The sequence below is a fragment of the Bombus vosnesenskii genome, unplaced genomic scaffold (assembly GCF_011952255.1).
Source record: "Bombus vosnesenskii isolate JDL3184/JDL3185 unplaced genomic scaffold, Bvos_JDL3184-5_v1.1 scf7180000013264, whole genome shotgun sequence".
In the NCBI taxonomy this organism is placed as follows: Eukaryota; Metazoa; Arthropoda; class Insecta; order Hymenoptera; family Apidae; genus Bombus; species Bombus vosnesenskii.
The window spans coordinates 10,015,601-10,040,943 of record NW_022882924.1 but is presented as its reverse complement, the minus strand read 5'-3'; the positions used below and the strand labels follow the sequence as shown (position 1 = coordinate 10,040,943).

The window sequence follows — 25,343 nt, the reverse complement described above, 5'->3', positions numbered from 1 at the left end:
AAGCAATTAAACACATACAGGTAGAGAAAATTGATATACACAGTGCAATAACATTATTACAATTTATTATTTTTAGTTCGAAATTGAATCAGACGTGTGCCCTTGTTCAGAATACCACTTATCTTGGCATATTAGCTTGGGCGATATTAATTATAAACGTGCCATAAGAAAATGAGTACTGGTCATAATGTCTCGTACACATTAATATCGATATCATTGTAAAGATTATAATTTACAATACATAGATGCTAGTCATATAAACCTGTTAAGATGATGCACAATTAAAATAGCACCCCGGGTTTCAGTCGCGCCGCATAATCATGGATCCTGTCGATCGTCATGCATCGAGAGTCTCCTTTTTTCAGACGAGACGTTCTGAAGCTTTTGTGTTTTATGCCTACACGATTTGTTTTTTTTGTGTATTTCTCCTTGGCCCCAATCGACATTTAATTCACTTTTTGACCATCCTCATTTTTCATTAACAGACTTTTATTAACGGTGACAACGAGGTTCCATATTTAAGAGACCCTCGACTACCGTCACTCGTTTGCATCTTGATTGCGCACAAGAATGACATTTTTAAGAGCGATATCGATGACGACCATGTCGAGTACGCTGCTAACAGTGACGAGTATCCTGTAAAATACAAATTTTACACTATTTGTACATTAAAAAGATTTCTTTAATTCTATATATTATGAATTACTCACCCTGAGTCCAGCCCCGAGAAAATCGTTCGGAGTGCTAGTTAACTTCGAGATCACTATCGGCTTGGTCATCTTGATCACTTTCCTCTTCTTCATCTTCCTCCTCGGAATAATACTGCGAGGGTGGCGATAGAACATCCTCTGAAAGTGAAGTATGAGAAGATGAAGGAGGTCGAGAGCCTTCCAATTTTGTGTCCAGATCTTCCATTGAGGTACTTGGTCCAGGAATGGTCACTGGGATGAATTTTTCCAAATCACCAGATGCTAGCTCTAAAGTAAAGCATTGAAATATAAAATTCATATAACGATCTGAACAATTGTTTAATTATGAATCATACGTACGTTCCACATATTTCTCCAGAGATTTTGGAACCATTAATTTGGCCTTCCGCAAATTTTCCTCTGTGCATTCACCCTTCTCTAAACCTGATCAAATATTATTTCTCTTTAAATAATCTGACTGATAGGTTCAAAAAGAAATATAAAACAAATTGCTTACCGAAAGCTAAACCCATTTGCTTTAGAACTTCAATATCGTCGTGAATTTCGAACTTATCGTTAAAATTGAACAGGTACTCGGTTCTGTAACCAACATGATTTGATATTATCAATTAAAATATAATATTGACAGTAATAAAAAAATCACTTATTTCTATTATCATACTTGTCATTTGAAATGCTGCAATCTATGACAGTCTTTTTGCTAGTATTCACAATCAGGAATGGCAGCTGTATGGCAGAATTTGGTTTTGGTGGGCCACGCAGACTCTCATTGGCACGATTACGTTCCACCAAATTTTTAAAAGAGATATGCGAGAGGATCAATTGATGCAATTGTTGTGTTTTCGCTTTAATCCTCTCGATTTTCTTCTTTTTATCTTTTTCAAGTGCCAAACATTCCTGAAGAGAATTAGTTGGCAAACCTAACCACCTGATTTCCTTCTTCTCTTTTGAAATAATATTCATTGCCATTAAAACGTTCAAAGCATCATAAACACGTCTTCTAATATTTTTCTGATCATATTGCTATAAGACAAAAAATAATACGTTGTTCTTTATTTGTATTACTTTAAAAATGAAAAGAAATGGCGAAAATCATACCTGATCTGTTAAAGAGTTTATATGAGCAGGATTAGTAAATTCTCCAACAAGTTCATCCGCAACCTCATTGTACGACGTCGTTCCCTTCTTTTTAACTTTCTCACAAACTTTCATTGAAAAATGACGTAATCCTTTACCTACTTTTTCCGTTTTTCTCCGTTTGCTATCAACAAGAAAATAAAACATTAATGATAAATATATGTTACTAAAAATTTATTTTAAATATTTAAGTTCTTAATCATTAAAATTTGTTTACAAGTAATCTATAGAATGAAGATAATAGTAAATACATGTATAAAAAAATATTCCATTAAAATAGATAAATCCTTACTCTGGTACAAAATCACCACCCTCAACATCTTGTCTTTTTCTAGAACCACTATGATCCAATATTGGACTAATATATGTTTTTCCACTTGCATCTTTCACAATTTGTTGATTACCAGATTGTTGTTGCTGTTGTTGTTGCTGTTGAGATACTATTGCCTGCTTTATATCACTCTGTAAAACAAAATAAACAAAACAATCAGTTCATATATTCTTATAACTTTTAATGAGTTTAGTATTAAAATTCTACCAACAGAGGTAATTATTTTGAATAAAGCATACCATTTGTGCAGATGTTAATTGAATAGTTTTGGTCAGTACAGGTTCACCAGCCTTGGTTGTTGCTAATTTTGTATTCTGTAATGGTATTGTAACCAACCCTAGAATAATTACACACAAAAAATATTGTTTTAATATCCTTTATTTCAAAATTAAATGACAAGAAATTATATTACTGTATATACAGGACATGTCATATAAACATTTTCACATAATTATATCTTGAAATTGTGGTTATTCAAACAGATATTTCAAATTAATTTGTTTCAAAGAGGGCATCTAATGATGGACATAAATTTTATCTAATTACACCTCTGATTGCAAGATGACTTTTATTTTTTTAATATGAAACTATATATTTTCGTTCTATTAGGCATGCAGTTTATTACAAGACAAATTCATTTGAAGAATGTCCTTTGTTTAGAAACATAATGATGAATATAAATATTAATGTAAATTTGTATCATCTTTATGATCAAATCAGATTCACTCTGATAAGGAAATCTTGTTTTTATTCATAGAAAATAAATTTTAAATTCCCATAAACATCTTTGAATGACATTGAAAGATCAACATGTTATAGGTGTAAATGAATTCATTTACTAATGAATTACATGACTACCTAAATAAAAATATATAGACCTATTTAAAAAAACAAAGGTCACCTTGAAATCTTGGAGGTATGTTCAACTAAACAAAATTTATATTCCCTATAAGATATTTTTCTGGAAGTAGAGTAACTTATGTTTACAATATTTTTTTCAAATAACCGATAATGTAAGAAATAATTATGCCAAAAGTTTCAAATGTACAAAAATCTAACTTTTTAAATTTGTTAAGAAAAAATACATAAAGAGATAGGTGACTAGATAAAAATAATTGTTGAAAAAGTTACTTACTTTGGCCAGGAGTTGAAGGACTCTGCAGACTGATAGTTCTAAGAACTTGTGCGTTAGATGACAAAACCTAAACATCAGAGACAAATCACTGAATTCAATATTAAAATGAAAAACTGAATTATCCTTATATAAATATTATAATAAAAAAAAGGTTCAAATGGCAAATAAAATTATTATACATATATTGTTTATTATACCTGAGATTCTTGGCTCGGAGTCTTAAAGACTTTAAGGCCACCTGCATTTGTTGTACTGACGATACCACCCAATGCCTTATTAGCAGTACTTTGCACTACTTTTATTACTTGTGGATGACCTAAAATGATATTAAATATTCTATTACTATTTTGATAGTTAAACAAGTACAACATCAATGTATTATGATAACATCAAACAATATAGAGTCAGTAGTAATTAATGAAAAATTTAAATGTTTGATAAACATAAACATGAAAAATTATTGAACTAAACAAAGGCTCTCCGAACTAATATACCTTAACTATGTTAAAAACACACTGAACAGGATCTTCAAACTTGAATATAAGCATTGTGAAGTAAAAGTGACCTTTTTCGATTGAACAATCAAGACAAACAAGTAAGTACATTCCTAAACAATTTAAAGTCAAACAACTTGGAAGTAAATTGATTTTATCTGTTTAGTAATAGAAAAGAAAATAAAAACATCTTTCCATAAATTCAGTGCAGATAGTTTAGAAAGAAACAGAGTATAAGACTAACATGTATGTGGAAAAAGAAGAGTCAACATGAAATTGCAATTAACAAGAATCAAAAGAAAAATAGCAGAAACACGAACATGAAACCGGGAACAAGGCAACGATAGTGAAACTACGTGATTTTAAAGAAAATGAGAGAAAATCAAGGCATTATCATCGAAGCGAGGCATGCTGATAATTGGCGCGCACTCGGCATACTCACCGTTCGCGTCATGTATGAGAAAGTTCATCGTTTTGTTTTGTTGCGTCATCCTCGAGGTTAGAATTTCGTCCCGGCGTCACCGACGATCACGACGATCGACCGAATGCCGAGTGAAAATAAAAAGATCATAGGTACACTCGCTAATCTTGGCTCGGTCTATCACCAAAATGGCGACTATGATATAGAACCATTTGAGAACAGAATTCAACGATATACCGATCAAGGAACGTCTTATTGCACGCACAAAATTGAAAGCTAGCTGTTTCTTTATCGTATTAATGCGACCATTTTATGAAAACGCTCATTGGAAAAATATCACAAACAACACAAATCTAGCTTCCGCGTGCACAGTACAGAATAGAGACGAGCTTGGCGGCATGACAAAGTTAAACAGCTGATTGGTTGCTTTCCCAGTCACGTGGCTTCTTCTGTTCCACGTTTATGGGCACTGTAATATCTTCAAGAAAAACCTGTTTCTAGTGTTACAAAATGCCAAACACTATTATTGGGATTTCACTTTTTAGATTGGTAATACCCATTTGTCGGTTTTTGTCCAATAAATAACTTATGTTGAACACAAACGCGTAGTAAATTAAAAAGGACGCGTAGTACATCGCAATTGACTTTACTATACATAGTAAATAGTGGAAAGATTAATCTCATTCAAATATTTAATTCCATCAAATATGCTATTTTTTAAAAGAATTAAATATTTAAAAATAATTATTACTTCTAAAGAAAAGTTTCGTAATTTATTTGCTTTATTATCGATTCTAAACACACATGAATTTTAAATTAAGATAGGTATTTAAAAGTATTTCTTATTTAAGACATATTTCAAATGAAGTGCAGTATTAAAATTTATGCACTATTTCACTATAGTCTTATTTGTATAAAAAATAAGCGGTAAAGTATATGAAATTTTCGCGCCATGATTCAATATATAATATATCATGTACAAAGTAATCCTAAGAATATTTCTAATGATTTTAATTAATTGAAACATAATTAATTAATAAAAAACATTCAGAGTAGTTACGTAGTTCAAAATAACATCAAACGAAACATTTTTTGTGATTTCTCAGGTTAAATAATTTTCCAATACATCTCCTAAGAAAAACTATGTAATTATACCTATAAGAAAATAAAATAAAAAATAGTTCATTTAAATAGCAGGATTACGTATTAATTAAGTGAATTGATGCGTGATTTTAATTTCAAAGCTTTCCAATTGGTTGAAACGAAAGTTTCTAGATAGTCAAGACCAATAATGTTTTTGCAGATTCGGCATTAGTCGCGAAAGAATTTTGATAAGAGACGTCATAGAATCGTGCAATTAGTCAAAAGTTTTCAAAGACAAATAATTCATTTGTAGCGTTCTTTAAAAGAAACTATATCACATTGCATAGGTTCGGGATCTGTTATCAATAGAGTTGTCATAATAGAATAAATTGTGTTTTTAACACGAAATATTGAATTGAAAAGTAGTTGCCTTATATGTGTGCTTTTAAAAGAATCGTATAGAATACTTCGAACCGAGGCTGAGGGTTCGTTCAGGGTCTGACTGAATGGTAAGATTATTTTAAGGCTCGTGAGACGATTGAAACGCTCAGGTTAAACATTTATTATCTTCTTCAACAAACTCGCACCCTAACAAGTCGCAATTCGATTTCTTCTAGTTTCTTTAAATTGTTAAATTTTTATTTTATATCATTTATGTTTTTTATAAACATATATAAATTTTATGTTGCTTTGTTGATTTCTTTCCTTTTTTTTTACCTGAACCTTTCTGTCGTCATTGTATCGTTGATCGACTTGATACACGACCTCCATTTTTGTTGCAACTATTTCATTCGGCATATTTCTTGCAGTGTTTGTCGGTTCAATTATTTTTTTTAAATCACTTTACGAATTTTTAAACTTGACTTCGGCGAAAGTCAAAATTTTTAGGTTAATTCGAATGTGTACTTTCGAAATAAGAAAACAGACACAATTAATATTTATAAAATCATGTTTGATGATAATAGGTCGTAGCCTGTAACAAATTTGACATTTACATCTATAGATATAACCTGAAGAAATATGTTTGGCGCAATTTATTGCAAATCTTGTAATATATGAACAAAATATTTAAGAAGAGTATATCCTACAAAAGACTCTTCGCATAAACATATATGAGGATATTATAAGTCTGGAATATGAAAAATACCATACATAGCCTCTTTTAATTCAAAATTTGGAGCACTTACTATTGCAGCAATTAAATCACGTAATTTTTTAACCTAAATTTGATATAATTTTATTTTTACTTTCTTTCAATTTTATTTCATTATGTTTTTGTGCACAAAATATTAGAATGAATTTTCCAAATGGATTTTCTATGCTTGGAATTTACGTAATGGTTATGTACTATAGTAGTGCACATTATTTAATTGTATTAATTACAGTTTATATAAACTATTTACTAGAACAAGAGACCTAACAGTTGTTTATTGTTTCCATATATTCCGCAAGGTCTGTACATTGTGAAAAACATGCCTCTGTTCGGAAAGTCTCAAAAGAGTCCGGCGGAGGTGGTAAAAGCTCTTAAGGAAGCAGTAAATGCATTGGAGCGTGGTGATAAGAAGGTAGAAAAGGTATGTTGTGAGATTATATTTCGGTTTCTATGACGCAATACATTAATTTTTAGGCTCAAGAGGATGTCAGTAAAAATTTGGTACATATAAAAAATATGCTTTATGGAACAGCTGAAACAGAGCCTCAAGCAGATATTGTTGTTGCCCAATTGGCCCAAGAATTGTATAATAGTAATTTGTTGCTTCTACTTGTGCAAAATCTTAGTCGCATAGATTTTGAGGTATGTTTAGATATATTTACAATATAATATCAAATTATAAATTGTGCAACAATTTTTCAAACTTTTAATATTTCATTTATGATATACTATTTGTTTCTTTATTAATATACTCATATACTCATATATTTAATATGTTTTATAATATTTCATTAGGGAAAGAAGGATGTTGCTCAAGTATTTAATAATATATTACGGAGACAAATTGGAACCAGATCTCCAACAGTAGAGTATATATGTACTAAACCGGAAATATTGTTTACTCTCATGTCTGGGTAAGTTCTGGTAAAGTACGATATTCATCTTCTACTTGTTAAATATAAATATGAAATATTTTAATTTATAAATGTAATAATTACAGATATGAGCACCAAGACATTGCTTTAAACTGTGGCACTATGTTAAGAGAATGTGCAAGATATGAGGCCTTGGCAAAAATCATGATCTATTCGGACGACTTTTACAATTTTTTCAGATACGTTGAAGTGTCAACATTCGACATAGCTTCCGACGCGTTTTCTACGTTCAAAGTAAGCGATGATAAGCGCATGATATATCGTACTTAAAGTAAAGAATACTCTTGGTGCATCCGGTACGTTGGTTTTTAGGAATTACTTACCAGGCATAAAATACTGAGCGCTGAGTTTTTAGAAATTAATTACGATAAAGTTTTCTCTCATTATCAAAGGTTATTGAATTCAGAAAACTATGTTACGCGACGACAAAGTTTGAAACTGCTAGGGGAACTCTTACTTGATAGACACAATTTTACCGTATGTATAATTATCAGTAGTTAAAGAAAGCATATATATGTATATATGTATAATGTGCGCGCGCGTGTATGTGTATGCGTGCTTTTATATATATATATATATATATATATATATATATATGTACCTTCTTAAGAGCACGTTAATTCGACAGTTCTTAAATTTCAGGTAATGACACGATATATTTCGAATCCTGATAATTTGAAATTGATGATGAATATGCTCAAAGAAAAATCACGTAATATTCAGTTTGAAGCGTTTCATGTTTTTAAGGTATATTTACGTAGTTTAGAATCATCATTATTATTTAGATTTAGAAAATAATCAGAAAAATTTGTTTGTAACTTTTTAGGTATTCGTGGCGAATCCAAATAAACCGAAACCAATCCTAGATATATTACTGCGTAATCAGGAAAAATTAATCGAATTCTTGACACGCTTCCACACTGACCGTTCCGAAGACGAACAGTTCAATGATGAGAAGGCGTATCTTATTAAGCAGATTAAAGAACTTAAGTCTGTACATGAGAATTAAGTCCAAAATACAAGTTATTGCTACAGCTACCGTTAACTACTACTATTGAAGTCTATTCAACTGCTGTTGCTACTGTTACACCATCACAGTCACCGATGTAGCAATCTACCATTATTTTCTTCCTATCTTTCTGTCTTTTACTGTCCCTTTCTTTCACTTGTTATAGTTATCGTTAATCGATTCATAATGATTCGATTATTATTAATTAATATTATTAATTATTACTATTATTATTATTAATTATTATTATTATTATCGCTATTACTTTTATTTGCGAGTAGTTCTGTAAATAAAGTTTTCGTTTAATAATGCATTATTGTATATTTACACAAAGCGATTCTATGCCACATTCATATATTTCCATTTAAATATCCATTTGAAGCAAATAACATTTGAAAAGAAAATATTCCTTCTTGAAGTTAATATCAATTTCTTAATGCAATTAGATTATTTGATACTATCATAATTATGCTGCTTAATATTTATTAAATTACGAAATTTATATTATAAAATATTGCTCAAAAGCTAATATATATTTAATTTTTTTTGTTTAAAATTTATAGGGGTAAAGAAATTATGTATTTATTATTATATTATTAAACTTAATAATTGTTAGGTTATGTTCATCATGTTAAACAGCATTTCATTATTGAACATTACAATGTTAATAAAGAAACTAAAATATATTTTCAGTCAGGGGAAAAGATTACATTGGAGTAGTGGGGCATGTCACGTGGTATTTTATGACAGCAATATCATGGCGGTCAGTTTAGGCTAGTCAATAGTGATCAGTATTGGTCAGGAAATTTAATATTTGTGCTAACATTTTAACATTATTTAGTGAAACAAATCAACTGTTTGCCTATAAATACGTTCCGACTTGATGTTTTAGTGCAATTGTAGAATAAAGACTTGAACTTAAATGGAATTAAGGAAGATTGAATTGAATTCGTATAATGTAAATTCAATGAAGAACGAAATTACATAAACTCGTTCTAAGTCTGTGACGATAGCTGATATATTTGCTAGCAAAGAGTATGGAATAAATGAAAATGTTTGTAAAAGACCCCTGTGGGATTGTGTGTATCATAATTACATATGTTGCTGTCTTCTATGCAGATTACGTCGTCGTACGTTGGGTTATCCTGCATAGTTTGCAAGACAGGTGCATTTAATAATATTCTATGTTTGTAAACCTATTTATTTGTAGTTTTATATTTATTTGTACAAAGTTGATTTTGCATAAATTTTATATCAATATGGATATGTGTATTTTAATCTTTTAATATACTTTTAATTTAACTTAATAAAATATTGCTCATGGAATGTTTCTTTTTCCATTTTATTACATTATTGCACTTTTCTTGTAATTAGAGATGCATCTTCAGGAAATGCACTTGCATTAATTATTTACTGATTTACAATTAATCTCATTTTGTATATTATTATGTACAGTTTGTGGGGTCCCTTTCATGTTGTGGCTTTCAACACTATTGTATTATTATTGATAATATCACATTTGAAAGCAGTCTGCAGTGATCCTGGTGTTGTGCCACTACTTCAAAGTCGTATGGACTTTTCTGACATTCATACAGATAATCCAGAAACAAAAATTGAATGTGATGAGAGAGACAGTTGGACTGTTTGTACTAGATGCGAAACATATAGACCTCCCAAAGCATGTCATTGTAGAATTTGTAAACGATGTGTTAGGCGAATGGATCATCATTGTCCATGGTATGCTATAACTTATAGGAATATAAAACATGTTTACAGTTGTAGAGTAGTAAAAAATATTAAATTCAATTAAAAATTATGCAATTTATAGCGATTAATAATTGATCTTTGTTATTATTTATTTTCAATTGTAATTTTTATTTCTTAACTTCTGAATTTATGATATTTTCTTAGTATTATTTTTTAGTATTTTTACCAAACATTCATTATAATAAAAATAATAATGCAGTAATAGCAGATTTATGATTTATATACTTTAATGATATTTTTTCACATTGAACTTAATTTACAATGTTGCTCAAAGGATAAACAACTGTGTTGGAGAACAAAATCAAAAGTACTTTATTCAATTTCTGGTCTATGTTGGAATATTGGCCTTCTATGCACTAGGCTTGGTGATAACCTCATGGATTTTAGAATGTTCTCGGTGCAGTAATGACATAGCTGTCAAACAGAGTCGCATGTATGTGTGTTTCAAATATTTCACTATTGTTTGAAATAATAACTATATAATTACATTCTAACTTAAATTCAACTTCTAATAATAGAATAAGAGTACTTTGAGAGAAGATTAAATAATTAGTAATTTTTTCTTATACAATATTCAAATTTACATGTAAAGTTTATTCAAATCTAAAAATTATTTGAAGTACACACAGAAATATGTTGTCAGAAAAAAATGAAATTAATCAAGAAGTTTTTTCTGCAGCTTACACTGTGTTATATTGGTATTGGAATCAGCACTGTTTGGCATGTTTGTCATCGCAATGCTGGTAGACCAATTTCAAGGTATCCTCGGAGAAGAAAACATAATGGAACATATGCAGAATAATCATCATTATAAAAGAAACAGTTCACGTACTCTGGTTTTACTTTCTCAGGTTTGTGGCAAGAGCCATCCAATTCTATGGATGTTTCCTTGCCAAAACCCACCACGTTATACTTTCCGAAAAGATGCGTACCTGATAGATCATGAAGTTTAGATGAATACTTAATCACATATTGAGATGTAAATGCTCTTTTATGGCTTTGCTTGCCATAAATACTTTTCTATATGTTTAAGAAAGTCTCCATTATTTAAATGCAATTTGCAAAAAAATAAGATATTATACATTACAAAATTTAGGAGAAGGAAAAGGAAGACTTTCACATATTATATTTGTCTACTTCAAATTCTTAAATATTATTAAAAACGTTTAATTATTTAAAATTAGAAAATTTACAGCATTCTAATATTTTTTAATAATTTTTAGTCTTTTAATAAAGTTCTTTTTTAAATAATCTCATATTTAGTTAAAAATGTAGAAAAAATAACACATAGGAAAGATGTTTGAAGGTTTAATTTTATACAAATTTTGTATCATTGCTGATGAATTATTATTTAATCCCTCATTGAATTATATCCGCTTATAGTTCAAGATAAACTCTTAAATTGATGTATATTTTAGTATTTGTGAGTCATTCCATAAGATTAAATATGTCTAAATATACTTGCAAATTTAATACTCACATGATTGAATCAAGTGTTAGTAACTGTATTGAATGTAATGTCAATGAATGAATTTCAACAAAATCTTGTAATATATATAATTAAACATTTTAGTATATCTTTTATAAAATTTTATGAATTCATATGTATTACGAAATATTCCAGTTTATGCAAAATTCAGTACTAATTTTCAATTTTTTAAAAATATTAATGAAATTCATTTGTATTTAAATTGTGCAGAATGTATATTTTTTATATTTATATGTGTTATGAAATTATTATACATAAAAAAGTATTACACTATAAAATAAGTAAGAAATTTATTTTGTTCAAAAAATTTATTGAAGATATAAGTTTTAAAGACAAGCAGCCATTAAACCAGCGACATTTTCAAAATCTATTTTTTCTGTAATATTTTTTGTTTTAATATTTTCATCCTGATTAGCTATAAAAATAATGGACTTGCTTTCTTCTTTCCATCCATATTTTTTTACCCAATGTTTTAATGTGGTATCTGAAATAAATTATTTTATTATTAAATTTGTATTCATACATATTTTAAGGTAGTATAATAATTTGTACTTAAAAAACAGATTTCTACATTTATATAAATGTTACATAATATTGATAAGTAAAACATATTAACAATATTAATTCAAGAAATTTAGTTTATAAATTCACGCTTTAATGGATTTATGTTGTTTAGAATAATTATCTTTTTTGATATAATATTTTTTAACAAAATATTCTTTTGTGAATATTTTCATAAATCTCTTTTAAAGTATTTAAAAAATATGAAAAAACATTACCATCAACTCCTCCAAGAAGTTGTGCTAAGAGATTTTTATCTATTGTTTGGAATGTAATTCCTACTACATGGCAAACAAATTTTCTTATAGAATCTTGAAATCCTACAATCCTATCACAAAGATCAGACATAGAAAGAACTCTATCCCAAAAATGTTGGAAATTACATTGTTCTAAAATATCTCCCAAATACATGATTTGATTAATAGGACTTTCTTGCATCTGTAAAAATAATTTTAAACTTATTGGTCAGTTTATGCATTAATTATAAAAAGTAGATTAGCAACATATTTATGTAAAAAATGTAAATGAGAAATTATATATATTTTGTATGAAAAAATGTTTTATTATATATATTATAAATATGTTCTTGAATCAAAATCATGCTTAATTAATATATAAGTTATAAATCAAAATATTTTCCATGAAAATATAAAGATCAAGATGATAAATGAATAACTTACAATTCGTTCACTGAGAAGACATTTACAAAGTACAAAATCAGTATGAGGAAGATTTGTTAGAGCCTTCAACAGTATTTGACAAGTAATATCCATGTTAAACCTGTGTGGATTTAATTGATACAATTTCAAAACTGCTAAATTAGCTTCCAAGTCATATGCATTCTCTCTTGATTGTATTTCAACATATTTTTCTAGCGTTGCTAAATGATCTGGATTATATCTGAAATTTTTATAAAATATAAAAAATATATTTACAGTTATTATATTTGCCATGCATGCTTAATGTATATGATTGTAATATGTTCTTCATGATAACAATATAAATAAAATTTTAATGAGATCAAATAAATTAATAATTAAATGTTGAAAGAAATATATTAAATTTCCATGTATTTTTTGTGTTATTAAAATAAATCATATATAAGATATGAATTAGATTACACTTTTGAGTAATGAATAATGCACCTTTCAATGCCTTTCAACATTCCAGCCACAGTTTGACGCATTGCTTCAGCCATTATAGTAAAAAGGATTATTTCCTTAATTGCTTATTATAAGTTAAATAGTATATTGCTCTTTAATCTAGAAAACAGATATTTTGTTAGGTTAGGAAAAGTAATTCCACCACACGAAGAGTCTTCACAAGGTTGCCAAATTTGACAACATAAACTAATAATACCAACCTACATAAATGCTTTTAGAAACGAAAATTTAAGTATCACCAGGTATCATCTGCTATCAGCTATTTTATTTTAATTTTGAACGCAAAATAGTATATATTAGTAATAACATACAATATATAATAGTAAATTAATTTTGTTTGCAGGCAATAATAAAAATGTCAATACATTTGTCTTATGCACATTAAATTAAAAACAAAATAACTATTCCCGAATTGTTAATAGATCATTCATCATTTATATGAAACTACCCATTTTATGTACAGTTGAAAGAAGAATTTAATGGAATTATACGAGCTATATATGCATGTTTATCATGTTCAAGTCAATGTGTTGCAAAAGGTGTGAACTCAATAAGAAATGTTATTTAACCAATATTTTAAATGTTATAAATTATTCCGAATTTTATATATATGTTATATTTGGTATTTTTACTTGTCTGTTATCAATTTTTGTATTCTTTGTGTAATATATATTTTATCTCTGTTGCGTATTAGAAGTTTTAACGTACTTCGCGAAATCAAAGGTAGTTCGATTCGTAAAAAAAAGATGTGACCCGCAAAGTAATTCTTAACGCGGTTCCCGCGCCACTTCCCGCACATCCTCTAGTCATTGGGGATGCTCCCCTCTGCCGTGCTGACCGTTAACGAGCAATCAAACCGCGTGCACGCGCGCGCTTGTAAGGTATAAAAATTAGTTACGTTAACAATTTCTTGTTTCATGCAAAAGTTTCGAACACTTGGGCACCATACATCAAATTCGTTGTTTTTACAACGAAGGGTCACTTTTTTCAACTTGATCAAAGAAACTTTCACGAATACTACTTCTTTTCTTTTAAGATTAAGAATTAATCGTAAAATTTTCTAAGGAATTCAAAAAATTTTTTCAGGTATCTACTTAATTTCATAAATCGAAGAGTGATTTCTATCTATAGCAGATGCTTTGGGATTTGTGTGAGTTAATGTCGATCATCCTGATGATCTATATTACGGAGTGTACCCAGAACGGATGTAGCGATAGATCGGTGTCACGTGAACCCTCCGGATATACTAGCTTCCTAGTCTTGCTCACCTACTTTATCGTACTCTTTCATTTCGTCAGAAAGTACAGAAATTTGCTTATTTCATATACAAAAAAGACAGTTTCGATAAAAAGGATAGTAACGCGAAAAATGAGATATTGTGAAGTGTTCAAAGTTGTACACTTGGAAACATGATTGACAATATTGTTTGTATAGAACAGATGATCAATTGATGTTATTTCATGAATAACAAAAATCCTCATAAATAATGTTTCTCTATTTTAAGGCTCTTTTCTTCAATTGACCAAAAAGGAACCCCCGTGGTTAATATCTATGATAGAACTTTCTAATTACATTCTTAGGAAACATTTTTTCTGCCATCCGTATTGCAATTTCAAGTACTTGAGATTGGCGCGATCGAATAATAGCGATAGAAGGTTGTAACGATATTGCGAGCTAGAATTGGAAAGTTATCGATACATAGAAGAAAATGGATGGATATGTAGATGTACATATCTAAACATTGACAATAAAGAGCACAGCATCGTCGGGATAGCCGTCAACTTGATGATGATATACTGTTGCGATCTTGGTGACCCTCTTTCTCCTTGTTTTCCTCGTCCCCTCTTGCTTCGTGCGCGCGAGCAGGCACGAGTGAGCGCGCGCGGATTAAACGCGTGACACCGATGTAAACGGCAAGGGTGGACCGGGGGAAAAAAAGGAAAAGGGGGATCCCCCGATTTTGTACCCCTGATATTTCAGCTAGTTCGCCGTCGAAAGTGAACTCCTGATTCCAGTTCTGAGCGGGCCGGCTAACCATTCACATCGTCCCTCAGATATAAATTGTCTTTTAGACATCGACATCGAGACGAGACGAGCAAAAGTTGAGAGAAAAAAGGGAGATCAAGGGAGGAAAAAACGAACAGTTGCAACAGTTCTCGTCGTTTATGTACATCATACGTAGTAATCGATGATCGTAACGTCGCTAGAACCGCCAGGATCAAGAGAACCCGTTAGCTCTTGATCGCCGAATATCACTTTACCGAATCGAAGTTCCGTCGAATCAAAGTGTTACATCACTCTTTCTCTGCATCGAGGACTTTGCTTGAAACACTGAGAATGCCGCCCGTTCGACCCGATCGAGCTGTTGCGTGAAAGATTAAGAGTGTGCAGTGCAGTGCATACGATCTAATTTGATTCTTGAGAAAGTTCCGCTAAATCGGCGTTTCTCTTTCGCGCGGTCCTTCCTTCATTTCCGTTCTTCTCACGAACCACCGGAAATTCACAAGGAGGAAGCACGGTGACCACGGAAGCGCAATAAACGGCTGACACAGTGTCGTGAGATCGATAACTGGCTAAAGTTAGGTTTGTATGAAACTATGCCTTGTATAAGATTTTATTTCGCAAATTATCTTATTGAGAAAGAACAAAGTAAAACAATATGGGGAACATGTAACACGTGCGAGCAACTTGACATTCCTAGGCGCGTCATTGACCGAGAAACGGAGATCTGATCGACGGAAGGAAAAGCCGCAAGTGGAGGTTGAATTGGAAAAGCGAGAAACCAATTAATAGTAAGCGAGAAATTCAAGATCATAGCAATGTCGGTTATGCGGAACAACGCATTCTCGGCTAATTAGAATATAGCTGTTTTTTATGAGCGTGGAAGAGGAAGAGGGAGCCAGGCAATGGATCGGCCGCGAAGGGGCCGGGGAAGGATGAGCTTTGGGGGAACGCGCACGGACTCGGATATTCATTACAGGGTTCCCCAGCCGGACATTCGTATTTAACCGGATCGCATCGATATTACTTTTACGCCTTAATTTTTTCTTATTGATCTTGACGTCAGAAACCATGTTACTTTCGTTTCACTTTTGACTCTCGCACGATTCCGCGATAGAAAGAGCGACGAGTCCTTCAAGAATCGTCGAAACATTATCTCTTTATAATACTGTTTCTGTAACTAAACTGTTCGTTTATTTTTTATTTTCAGTCATTTTGAAATACTTGTTAGTCTAATTAAATTTTCAATAACTTTCTTCAGTTTTTCTTAAAAGAGAAATCTTAGAATCGGACAAAAAATGAGTGAAATGTTAGATTCCAGTCATGTGACTCGGTATAGTCAGTGATTACAGTTTTAAACTATAGTTGGTATCCTTGAATTTCGACGAATAATAGTTTTCCGTAGATTTTCCACACCGCAAAACACAAATCGCATCCGGTCCCGGAAACAGAACTCGGTCAAACTCGTTCTTCGCAAACTACATCCTTTCAGCGAACCTTGAAAGTTGCTTATAATCCATATAAGAGGACTCATAATCCACTCTCATGTGAACTTGATAAATATATTCTATAGAAAATCAATACATAGGATAGTCGAAAAATATATAATAGACGAAGAAATAAAAATTATGACACGTTTGATTGCCAACAGAAACACTGTTATGTCTTCGCGGTAGTTCCGCGGCCAATAAAGGAATACGCGAGAGAGGTCATCGAAAACGAGGGAACTCTTTTACGGTCAGCGGAATAAATCGTTCAAAATGACGGAAGCATCGAGAGAACCGGAACTCGCGGATCTTGAAAATCCTGATAAAACCGCATTGAACCTAGCATCCGCATCTAATAAAACGAAGCCACTGCCAGAACGTGGTACATGGAGTACCAAGCTAGATTTCATTTTAAGCGTGGTAACTTTATAAATTATAATATTTCTTATTTCTTACTTGCTCTTCAACGTTTACATTGTATTGATTTTATACTAATTCACTTCGATTCGAAGGTTGGTCTAGCAATCGGTCTGGGAAATGTCTGGAGATTTCCATATCTCTGTTACAAGAACGGTGGCGGTGCATTTTTAATTCCGTATTTTTTAACACTGGTTCTTGCTGGGATTCCAATGTTCTTTATGGAACTAGCTCTCGGCCAGATGCTTACCGTTGGTGGCCTCGGTGTCTTCAAAATAGCGCCATTGTTTAAGGGTATCGGATATGCCGCCGCTGTCATGTCCTGTTGGATGAATGTTTATTACATCGTCATTCTTGCTTGGGCTATCTTCTACTTTTTTATGTCCATGCGCAGTGGTTAGTTTAATCGAGGATATTGTATTTTATATATAGAGTAAAAATAAATTTGATAAACATATAGAAAGTTCAACGAGTTATATGGACTTTTATTTTTAATCAGAATTACCATGGGGAAGCTGTAATAACTATTGGAACACGAAGAATTGCGTAAATCCCTACGACAGAGATTCGCTAATATGTTGGAATCAAGTTACTAGACATCATAATTACGTTAAAGTATGTTCCGTCAACGACGTCAACATGACAATCACAGAGCTTACTGATCCGGTCAAAGAATTTTGGGAGTAAGCTCGGCTAAACAATTATAGTAACAATATGAAAGATTTCTTTGAGCGTATAAAATACTATTTTGTAGACGTCGAGCACTTCAGATCAGTGAGGGCGTGGAACACGTCGGCAATATTCGTTGGGAACTAGCTGGTACCCTCCTTTTGGTTTGGATTCTCTGTTATTTTTGTATTTGGAAAGGTGTTAAATGGACTGGAAAGGTGGTATACTTTACCTCCTTGTTCCCTTATGTTTTGTTGACGATCCTTCTGATTCGTGGCATTACTTTACCCGGAGCCATGGAAGGCATTCGATTTTATATCAGTCCAAATCTTTCCAAACTAAAAGAATCCGAGGTAAGCAATATACAGTTATACTGCAATAATCGTTTTCTTTTAATGATTGAATGAAAATAATTGTAACAATTATTCGGTTTTAGTAACAGCTTATTGAACTTTGCAGGTATGGATAGATGCTGTTACTCAAATCTTCTTTTCATACGGACTAGGTTTGGGTACATTAGTGGCTCTTGGTAGTTACAATAAATTTACAAATAACGTTTACAAAGACGCATTGATCGTTTGCTCGGTGAATTCTTCGACGAGCATGTTCGCCGGTTTCGTCATATTTTCCGTGGTAGGCTTCATGGCCCACGAACAACAAAAACCTGTCGCTGAAGTCGCCGCTTCTGGTCCAGGATTGGCTTTCTTAGCTTACCCTTCTGCGGTTCTTCAACTTCCTGGAGCGCCCCTTTGGTCTTGTCTCTTCTTCTTTATGCTTCTTCTCATAGGTTTAGATTCTCAGTTTTGTACTATGGAAGGGTTTATTACTGCCATGGTGAGTAAAATTCTTTAGGGTATATTTAATAAACAATTTTCAATCCCTTGTAAAATATTTAACATTCAAGGTGGACGAATGGCCGCAGTTGCTTCGCCGGCGTAAGGAACTATTCATTGCGATAGTTTGCGTGCTTTCTTACATTATTGGATTATCTTGTATTTCACAAGGTGGCATGTACGTCTTTCAAATCTTGGATTCATACGCAGTGTCTGGGTTCTGTCTTCTCTTCCTAATTTTTTTCGAGTGTATCTCGATAAGTTGGGCTTTTGGTGTAAATCGGTTTTACGATGCTATAAGAGATATGATAGGATATTACCCTCTAATGTGGTGGAAGCTATGTTGGACTATTACCACCCCGATGATTTGTGTCGTAAGTAGAGTTCATTCTTTGTTTTATAAATCAAAGATTACTGAGACTACTTTCTAATTTTCTCGTCTAGCTTCAATTTATGTTTTAATTTAGATAAAATTATTATTATTCTCAATCTTTAAAAATTTTAATAGGGCGTCTTCATTTTCAATCTCGTACAATGGACACCTGTAAAATATTTAGACTATGAATATCCATGGTGGTCGCACGTGCTTGGCTGGATGACGGCTTTATCTTCGATGCTTTGTATACCTGGTTACATGATTTATGCCTGGAAGACAACACCAGGAGATACGTCTACAGTAAATAAATCCTATTTATTATTTCGCTTAAGATTTCATAAGTTTTTTGGGTATCTAATAAAACATTAATCATTCTTTTGTATTTTTATGTTTAGAAATACAAGTTGTTAGTACGGATAGAGGATGACGTAACAGGTCTACGAATGAAAATGGGTCAGCCATCGGTCGAACTGACACCACTTTAACTGCCACGGATTCATTTTGATCCTAAAAAGGATTCATTATTTTAATCTTTAATACCTTCTGACTACCATTAATTTAACGAATTAACTATTTAATGACAACATTTGACATCATTACTTTCGTGTAATTTTTTTATAAAATTACTTTCTTCGTTCGTTCGAAAAAAAAACTTTTGCTGTGTTCCTGTTTACCAAAGAAATTCATGTTATTTAAATGAACATTTTTTATCGTCTAGATAATAATATATTAGATTCTTATCAGAAGGAACTAAAGTGTTCAGAATTGTATCTAGTTTTAGCTTAAGTATATTATAGAGTAATTTAAAGCACATGAAATTTTTGGCATACATGAATAGTTCACAAAAGAAATGCATTTAGAAAATAATCTCCCGATGTTGTTTATAAGATGGATTCTAAAATTAAAAATTTCAAGTACTTGATAAGTGTTTTAAATTCCGAAACTATTCGTGTAAGTCTGATTACAAATTTAGCAGCTATAACTTATTTTAGCAATATCGGACATGTACCATAAATCAAAAATTACTGCACATTTTGAATGTAACTATATAGTACACATATCTACGCTGCCATAATTATTATATTTTGCTGCTCAATTGATCGCTAAGCCGAAATGTTTTTTGTTTATATAAAAGATATATCGATTTACGCGTGATTTTGCAGAAAATGTATGTGCAAATTTTATTCTTAATAAAAATTGTAGATTTGCATAGAAAATATGGTAGTAGATATCCATTACATTATTAATAGGAAAAAATAATTATTAATATATATATAATTAAGTCGAAAATTATTTAAAAATCGTTTTGGCAAAATTCACGGTATATTTAGTTGAAAATTATTATAACTAGTTATTTTAATAGTATCTATTGTAGTTATATATGTTACGCATGTTTCTCTCTTAGAAAATGTAACATGCTAAATAAGAATTTCATTCATATGAAGAAAGAAAAATTAAGAAAAAGAATCTGTATGGTAACATTTTTGGTAAATAAAGTTAATTATTAAAAAGTTATTTAGTTTTTGTTAGTATAATATATATAAATATCTATAACTTTTATATGTTGTTATTTTTAACAATATAAAAATTATACTATATATTTATTTTATGAAATATATAATTATATATGTACGCTTCCATGCAAATGAAAAAGCCATGAAATATATAAAGTATAGTAAGGATATATGTATAGTAGTATACGAAGTTTCCTTATGTTTCATTGTTATATACCTTCTTTTATTAATTTTCAGTGGTGTACTTTTAAAAATATTTATAACTATAAAATATAATAATTGTCATTTTTAACACTTTACTTCCGTTAAAGAAAAATAAGATTCTTTCAAATATCAAGATGGCAGCGCAGCTAATCTAACAAGTGCAAAGTAATTAGAAGTGGAATTCCTTGTAAGTAGTTTTTAGGAGTGTATTGAAGTGATGTTTTTACTAAAAAATTAACTAACTGTTCAATAACATCAATTGTTTGTGGCGTTGCTAATAAAGTTACGTTGTAAAATTATTTAGTAAATACAATAAATAAATAAATAACATGATAGAAAAAAATGAAGAAAATACTGACAATGACAATCATCTTGACAGAATAAGATTAATAGCTAACAAAAGAACATTTTTGGAGAAACAATTTCTTCAGGTAATTTTTTCTGCATATATTTCATTTGATAATTATATTTATATAATTACTATTTTGAGGTTATGACCTCTGAACTGTTACTATTTAAATTATTGCATATAATTCAATTATTTGATAGAGTGTATTTTATTAATTCATTCGTAGTTTTATTTTTTTCTTTTTCCTTATTTTTAGCTTCATTCCTCATTTACGTATATACAAATGTTTTATCTCTTTAAAAACATTAATGATATTTATATAGAGTTACATCTTATTTTGTAAATATTTTACATTTTGTTAGTTAGTTGGTGTTACATGATAGGTGTCGTAATTAAAATAATGCAATTAATTTTGAGGTCCAAGAGGAAGTAAAAATATGTTTTGCTCAATTGGCACAAACAATGTATGCTAGAGAAAAGCAACTTCTACGACAATCAGAAGCAATTTATAGGCAACAAATATCTTTGGCTTTATCCAGTCAGGAAATTCTTCCTCCATCTATAGCAATATTAAATGACAGACATGCATTGGAAGAACAAATTAAACAATTTGGAAGAATAGAGCTCATAGGATCTAATACAACAGCTGTAACTGATCTAGAACCATATAAAATAGAAGAATATCAAGATATAAATAAAGATTATGTCTGCTTTGATAAATCTATCAAGAATACAGAAGTTATTCCTTCTAATACAAAAACTGAATTTTCTTGTATGACAGAAGATGAAAACATAGATGATGGTTCTACTGAAGTGAAATCGTCTAATATAATAAATTTATCAGGAAATTCCAGTCATATTTCTGATTTTCAAGAAAAAGATTCTGAAAAAAGTGTTAATCATTCTTCAAAGATAGATACAGAATCAAATAAAAATGACTTCAATCTTCAGACTACTGAAGATACCAATGACCAGGAAATTGCAAAAAATTATAGGAATTCAAGGAGTAATATCATAGAAGAACAACATAATTCTCATAGACACACAGAGCAAGTTCAACAGTGGTTGGATGAAATACTTCTAAAGACAGAAATAGAACCAACTATTCATGAAGTGGAAAAGTTACCTGAAATATCAGATGCTTATGTTTGTGCAAAGTTCCACTTAGAAACATGAAAATTGCATTTAGCTAAGCAACTTGTTCAGTGTATTGTTTTCACAATATATTTATCTTTAATTTTTCATAAAGTAGAAAATCTCAAATTGGGAACAATTTTTTACTATACTTGATTACTTTGTATTTCACCTTGAATCTCAGAATAATTCATTCGTTATAGCAATGTCCACTACGGCGAGTGCTCTATATACGTCAGGTCACAGTTATTTGAGGATTTTTTCCTTGATTAACGAAGCGACAGGCGAATTGACATATGATTTAAGTACAATCAAATGTCGTTTTGGTCGTTATCCATATATTAGGCGAGTATTTGGGTACTTGTACGCTACAGCACCGTGGGATTGTTATATTCCTTCCCTGCTCTATGTCATGCAGGTTTATACCATGTGAGCTCGTGTGGTGAGCCGGTTTTGCTGAGTGACGCTATAAGATCTGTGATGTTCTCGAGCGCGCGAATCGGCGGTTTAGGGGATAACAATGATCAAGCAATTCCAGTTAATCATAATCCAGTTAATCACCTGGTTGAGCATAAGTTAGGTGAGAGAAAAGAAAGGTTTGCGGTAGACTATGCTATGTTACAGCAGGATATTGCCGCTCTGCAACGAGCGTTTCCCGAATTAGACGTTGTAGTGACTGGCAAAGTAAACCATCCTCATGCTATGTCCGCTGCTTCGTGTGTTTGCAGTGAGGAAGAGGTATTGCGCAGTCTACATTATAACAGCTGTGTAAAAGGTACTCTTCGTAGTGATGAGGCATATATTGTTGACATTGGCGCTAATTACGTGCGTCATGTTAAGAAGAACCGATTTAACATCTATTGTTGTGTTCTGTGTGTTGACGTGCGTGGTTCTGCGCGTGAAACTGAGCGAGTCGCGATCATGCGTGCTATGTTACAAGAAGGGAAGATCGGTGAGAAAACCTTTCGAGATTATGTGCGACCTTCTAGTTTCCAGCGGCGATGTATGAAATTAGCCCAGGATTGTAATGTAAAGGCCGCGTATGGTATGGCGATTCATTCTCAGTATGATATTAAATTTGATGATTTAGCCAAGGCTTTTGATTCGCATAGGATTGAAATTTTTTGGAGTGTGGTTAACTTCGATGTAAAGATTTTTTATAAACAACATGGTGTTATAACTGAACAACGTATACATTTTGTGAAGAAGAATGGTAGAATATATTTTTCTTTTATAAATGATCCTTCATTGAATTACTCTCATAGTTTGGATGATTATATGCGTATCTTAACGGAGCAGGTGGTCGTGACGCCGAAGGGTCGTGTTTATTTTATTGAGAGGAAAAATATACGATGCGGTAATATATCTATTAAATTTACATATTGCAGTGTTCCACCTATGACGAAACAATTAAGCACGCATTTCGATTATTGGTCTGGAAATTCGAATGTCACGGTTATCGCGACCTGGGATTATTCTGATTCCTTTTTTGCAGAAAGTAAATTTAAAACTCGTGAGAATCCTGTTAGTTTTACTCGGAAATATATTGAAATTGATAATAAGTTTTTTGATTTGTTATATGGTAATTGTTTACGTTCTGGTTTTAATTTAAATGAAATTTTTTCAGACGCGTTAACCTTTAACACTCGAATGACTATTAATGGAAATGATATTCGTACTCTGAATAGGGTACCTTCAACCGATTTGATGGATGTGATTGTAGCAGTGTATTGTATTGCGTATAGGGAGAGATACGCGATTGGAAAAAAGATTGAACGGTTTGTGAGTGATGAGAAGGAGAAGCGTGTCTTACGAAGGATTGGTTTTTCAGATGTTATGCGATGTTTGGCGCGTATGTTTATGTGTATCTCTGTTTTGGATGCGTTTAAGGAGTGTTGGAACCAGATGGTAGATTGTTTGTCTCAGACTAGGGCTCGGTCTTCTTTAGATGCAGAATTTTTTGAGAGCATCAAATGTATTGAGATAGAAGAGTTTGTTACTGTAGAGGGAAGATATGAAACTGAGAATGAGATAGTGAATAGTGTAAATACTGACACTGTCGATGTGCAAATGCGTGAGGGTTTTCTCGACACTATTGTTAATTATACGCTATTATACACTATTGTAAGTACATGAGTAAGGAAGATGAAAATGTTATTAGAGAGAAGAATTTGCGCTTGGAAGTGGAAAAGGATGTTAATTTAATGCCTCGTGTAGAGAGGTACGAAGGTGATGAGGTCGCTGATGTGGAATTGGTGATGTCGAAGAAGAAGCGGAAAGAAAGTGTGTATAATTTTCATAAGGTTGTAGCAACTAGATCGTATGTCAGCTCTAAAGAATTAGCGAATGCGCGGAAGGAAGCTTTTACGAGTGCTGTGTTGAAGATGCCTGGTGATGGACATTGTTTGTTTTGGTCATTAGGATATTTCTTTGGGTTAATTGCTTTGGATGTGAGAAGGAAATTATGAGATTCGTGCACGGAAGAAGAAAAATCGGAAATGCCGTTTATAAATGTGTTCGATGGGTCTGATAGTGGTTTAGGGAAAACTAATTGCTTGCGTGTGTATTCTCGTGTGTTTAAATGTAATATGTGTGTTCATGGTGTAATTGATGGTAAGGCTTTTGTGACTGAGGCGTACTCGGATGGATGTAGGTATGACAAGACTGTTCATTTATTATGGACGGTTTTAGGAGAGAATGGTCATGTGGATGTAATATGTGAGAGTGAAACAGATGGGGATTCCCGGTTGTCAAAATTTTTGTTAGATAATGATTTGAATGTTTCGGCTAGTAAGTTGGATAATAATTAATTACAAGATGTTCTCTTTGGTAGCTAAAGATCGGTAATACTATTAGTAAATAAGTTCGTACTTTCATTAATATTGAGGGGCTACTAGTTATAAATATTTTTAATTATTAATTATAATTTTATCATTAATAAAGGAAGCAAAGGAATATTTTAATATTATTT

The 25,343-nt window shown here is 31.4% G+C and overlaps 6 protein-coding genes across 11 annotated transcripts; 4 read left to right on the top strand and 2 right to left on the bottom strand.

Annotated features, from left to right (window-relative positions):
• Positions 1-48: 48 nt before the first annotated feature.
• Positions 49-4,637, bottom strand: LOC117236246 (transcription factor Dp-1). Its single transcript, XM_033499035.1, has 11 exons — positions 4,250-4,637; positions 3,511-3,629; positions 3,314-3,380; positions 2,418-2,515; positions 2,140-2,309; positions 1,809-1,971; positions 1,372-1,733; positions 1,207-1,289; positions 1,050-1,133; positions 711-977; positions 49-636 (listed from the first exon to the last, which is right to left on the bottom strand). Exons 1-10 carry the CDS (start codon positions 4,296-4,298, stop codon positions 745-747), a joined length of 1,428 nt encoding a protein of 475 aa, XP_033354926.1. The 5' UTR covers positions 4,299-4,637; the 3' UTR covers positions 49-636; positions 711-744.
• An 892-nt stretch (positions 4,638-5,529) lies between these two features.
• Positions 5,530-8,719, top strand: LOC117236254 (protein Mo25). 4 transcript variants are annotated; one of them, XM_033499070.1, is made up of 9 exons: positions 5,530-5,820; positions 6,315-6,518; positions 6,764-6,876; positions 6,939-7,106; positions 7,260-7,378; positions 7,465-7,633; positions 7,712-7,876; positions 8,042-8,146; positions 8,226-8,450. In XM_033499070.1, exons 3-9 carry the CDS (start codon positions 6,784-6,786, stop codon positions 8,406-8,408), a joined length of 1,002 nt encoding a protein of 333 aa, XP_033354961.1. In that variant the 5' UTR covers positions 5,530-5,820; positions 6,315-6,518; positions 6,764-6,783; the 3' UTR covers positions 8,409-8,450. The 4 variants fall into 4 exon arrangements, with proteins under 4 accessions (XP_033354961.1, XP_033354942.1, XP_033354952.1 ...); XM_033499042.1 differs by having other exon boundaries at positions 5,531-5,820; positions 6,764-6,885; XM_033499051.1 differs by lacking the exon at positions 6,315-6,518 and having other exon boundaries at positions 6,764-6,885; positions 8,226-8,719.
• A 473-nt stretch (positions 8,720-9,192) lies between these two features.
• On the top strand, positions 9,193-11,227 carry LOC117236443 (palmitoyltransferase ZDHHC3). The gene is made up of 4 exons (XM_033499393.1): positions 9,193-9,573; positions 9,864-10,145; positions 10,450-10,608; positions 10,855-11,227. The coding sequence occupies exons 1-4, from the start codon at positions 9,455-9,457 to the stop codon at positions 11,126-11,128; spliced, it is 834 nt and encodes a 277-aa protein (XP_033355284.1). The 5' UTR covers positions 9,193-9,454; the 3' UTR covers positions 11,129-11,227.
• On the top strand, positions 9,450-20,388 carry LOC117236426 (sodium- and chloride-dependent GABA transporter 1-like). Of its 3 annotated transcripts, XM_033499372.1 has the most exons (10): positions 15,382-15,971; positions 16,090-16,180; positions 17,041-17,296; positions 17,389-17,689; positions 17,793-17,976; positions 18,048-18,315; positions 18,422-18,796; positions 18,867-19,169; positions 19,304-19,471; positions 19,567-20,388. In XM_033499372.1, exons 3-10 carry the CDS (start codon positions 17,150-17,152, stop codon positions 19,654-19,656), a joined length of 1,836 nt encoding a protein of 611 aa, XP_033355263.1. In that variant the 5' UTR covers positions 15,382-15,971; positions 16,090-16,180; positions 17,041-17,149; the 3' UTR covers positions 19,657-20,388. The 3 variants fall into 3 exon arrangements, with proteins under 3 accessions (XP_033355272.1, XP_033355263.1, XP_033355255.1); XM_033499381.1 differs by lacking the exons at positions 15,382-15,971; positions 16,090-16,180 and adding an exon at positions 9,450-9,573; XM_033499364.1 differs by lacking the exon at positions 16,090-16,180.
• Positions 11,954-13,579, bottom strand: LOC117236448 (eukaryotic translation initiation factor 3 subunit K). The gene is made up of 4 exons (XM_033499408.1): positions 13,371-13,579; positions 12,906-13,125; positions 12,444-12,663; positions 11,954-12,148 (listed from the first exon to the last, which is right to left on the bottom strand). Exons 1-4 carry the CDS (start codon positions 13,421-13,423, stop codon positions 11,991-11,993), a joined length of 651 nt encoding a protein of 216 aa, XP_033355299.1. The 5' UTR covers positions 13,424-13,579; the 3' UTR covers positions 11,954-11,990.
• Positions 20,389-20,943: 555 nt separating the features above from the next.
• On the top strand, positions 20,944-25,314 carry LOC117237438. Its single transcript, XM_033501410.1, has 3 exons — positions 20,944-21,076; positions 21,194-21,320; positions 21,656-25,314. Exons 2-3 carry the CDS (start codon positions 21,219-21,221, stop codon positions 22,412-22,414), a joined length of 861 nt encoding a protein of 286 aa, XP_033357301.1. The 5' UTR covers positions 20,944-21,076; positions 21,194-21,218; the 3' UTR covers positions 22,415-25,314.
• The last annotated feature ends 29 nt before the right edge of the window (positions 25,315-25,343 follow it).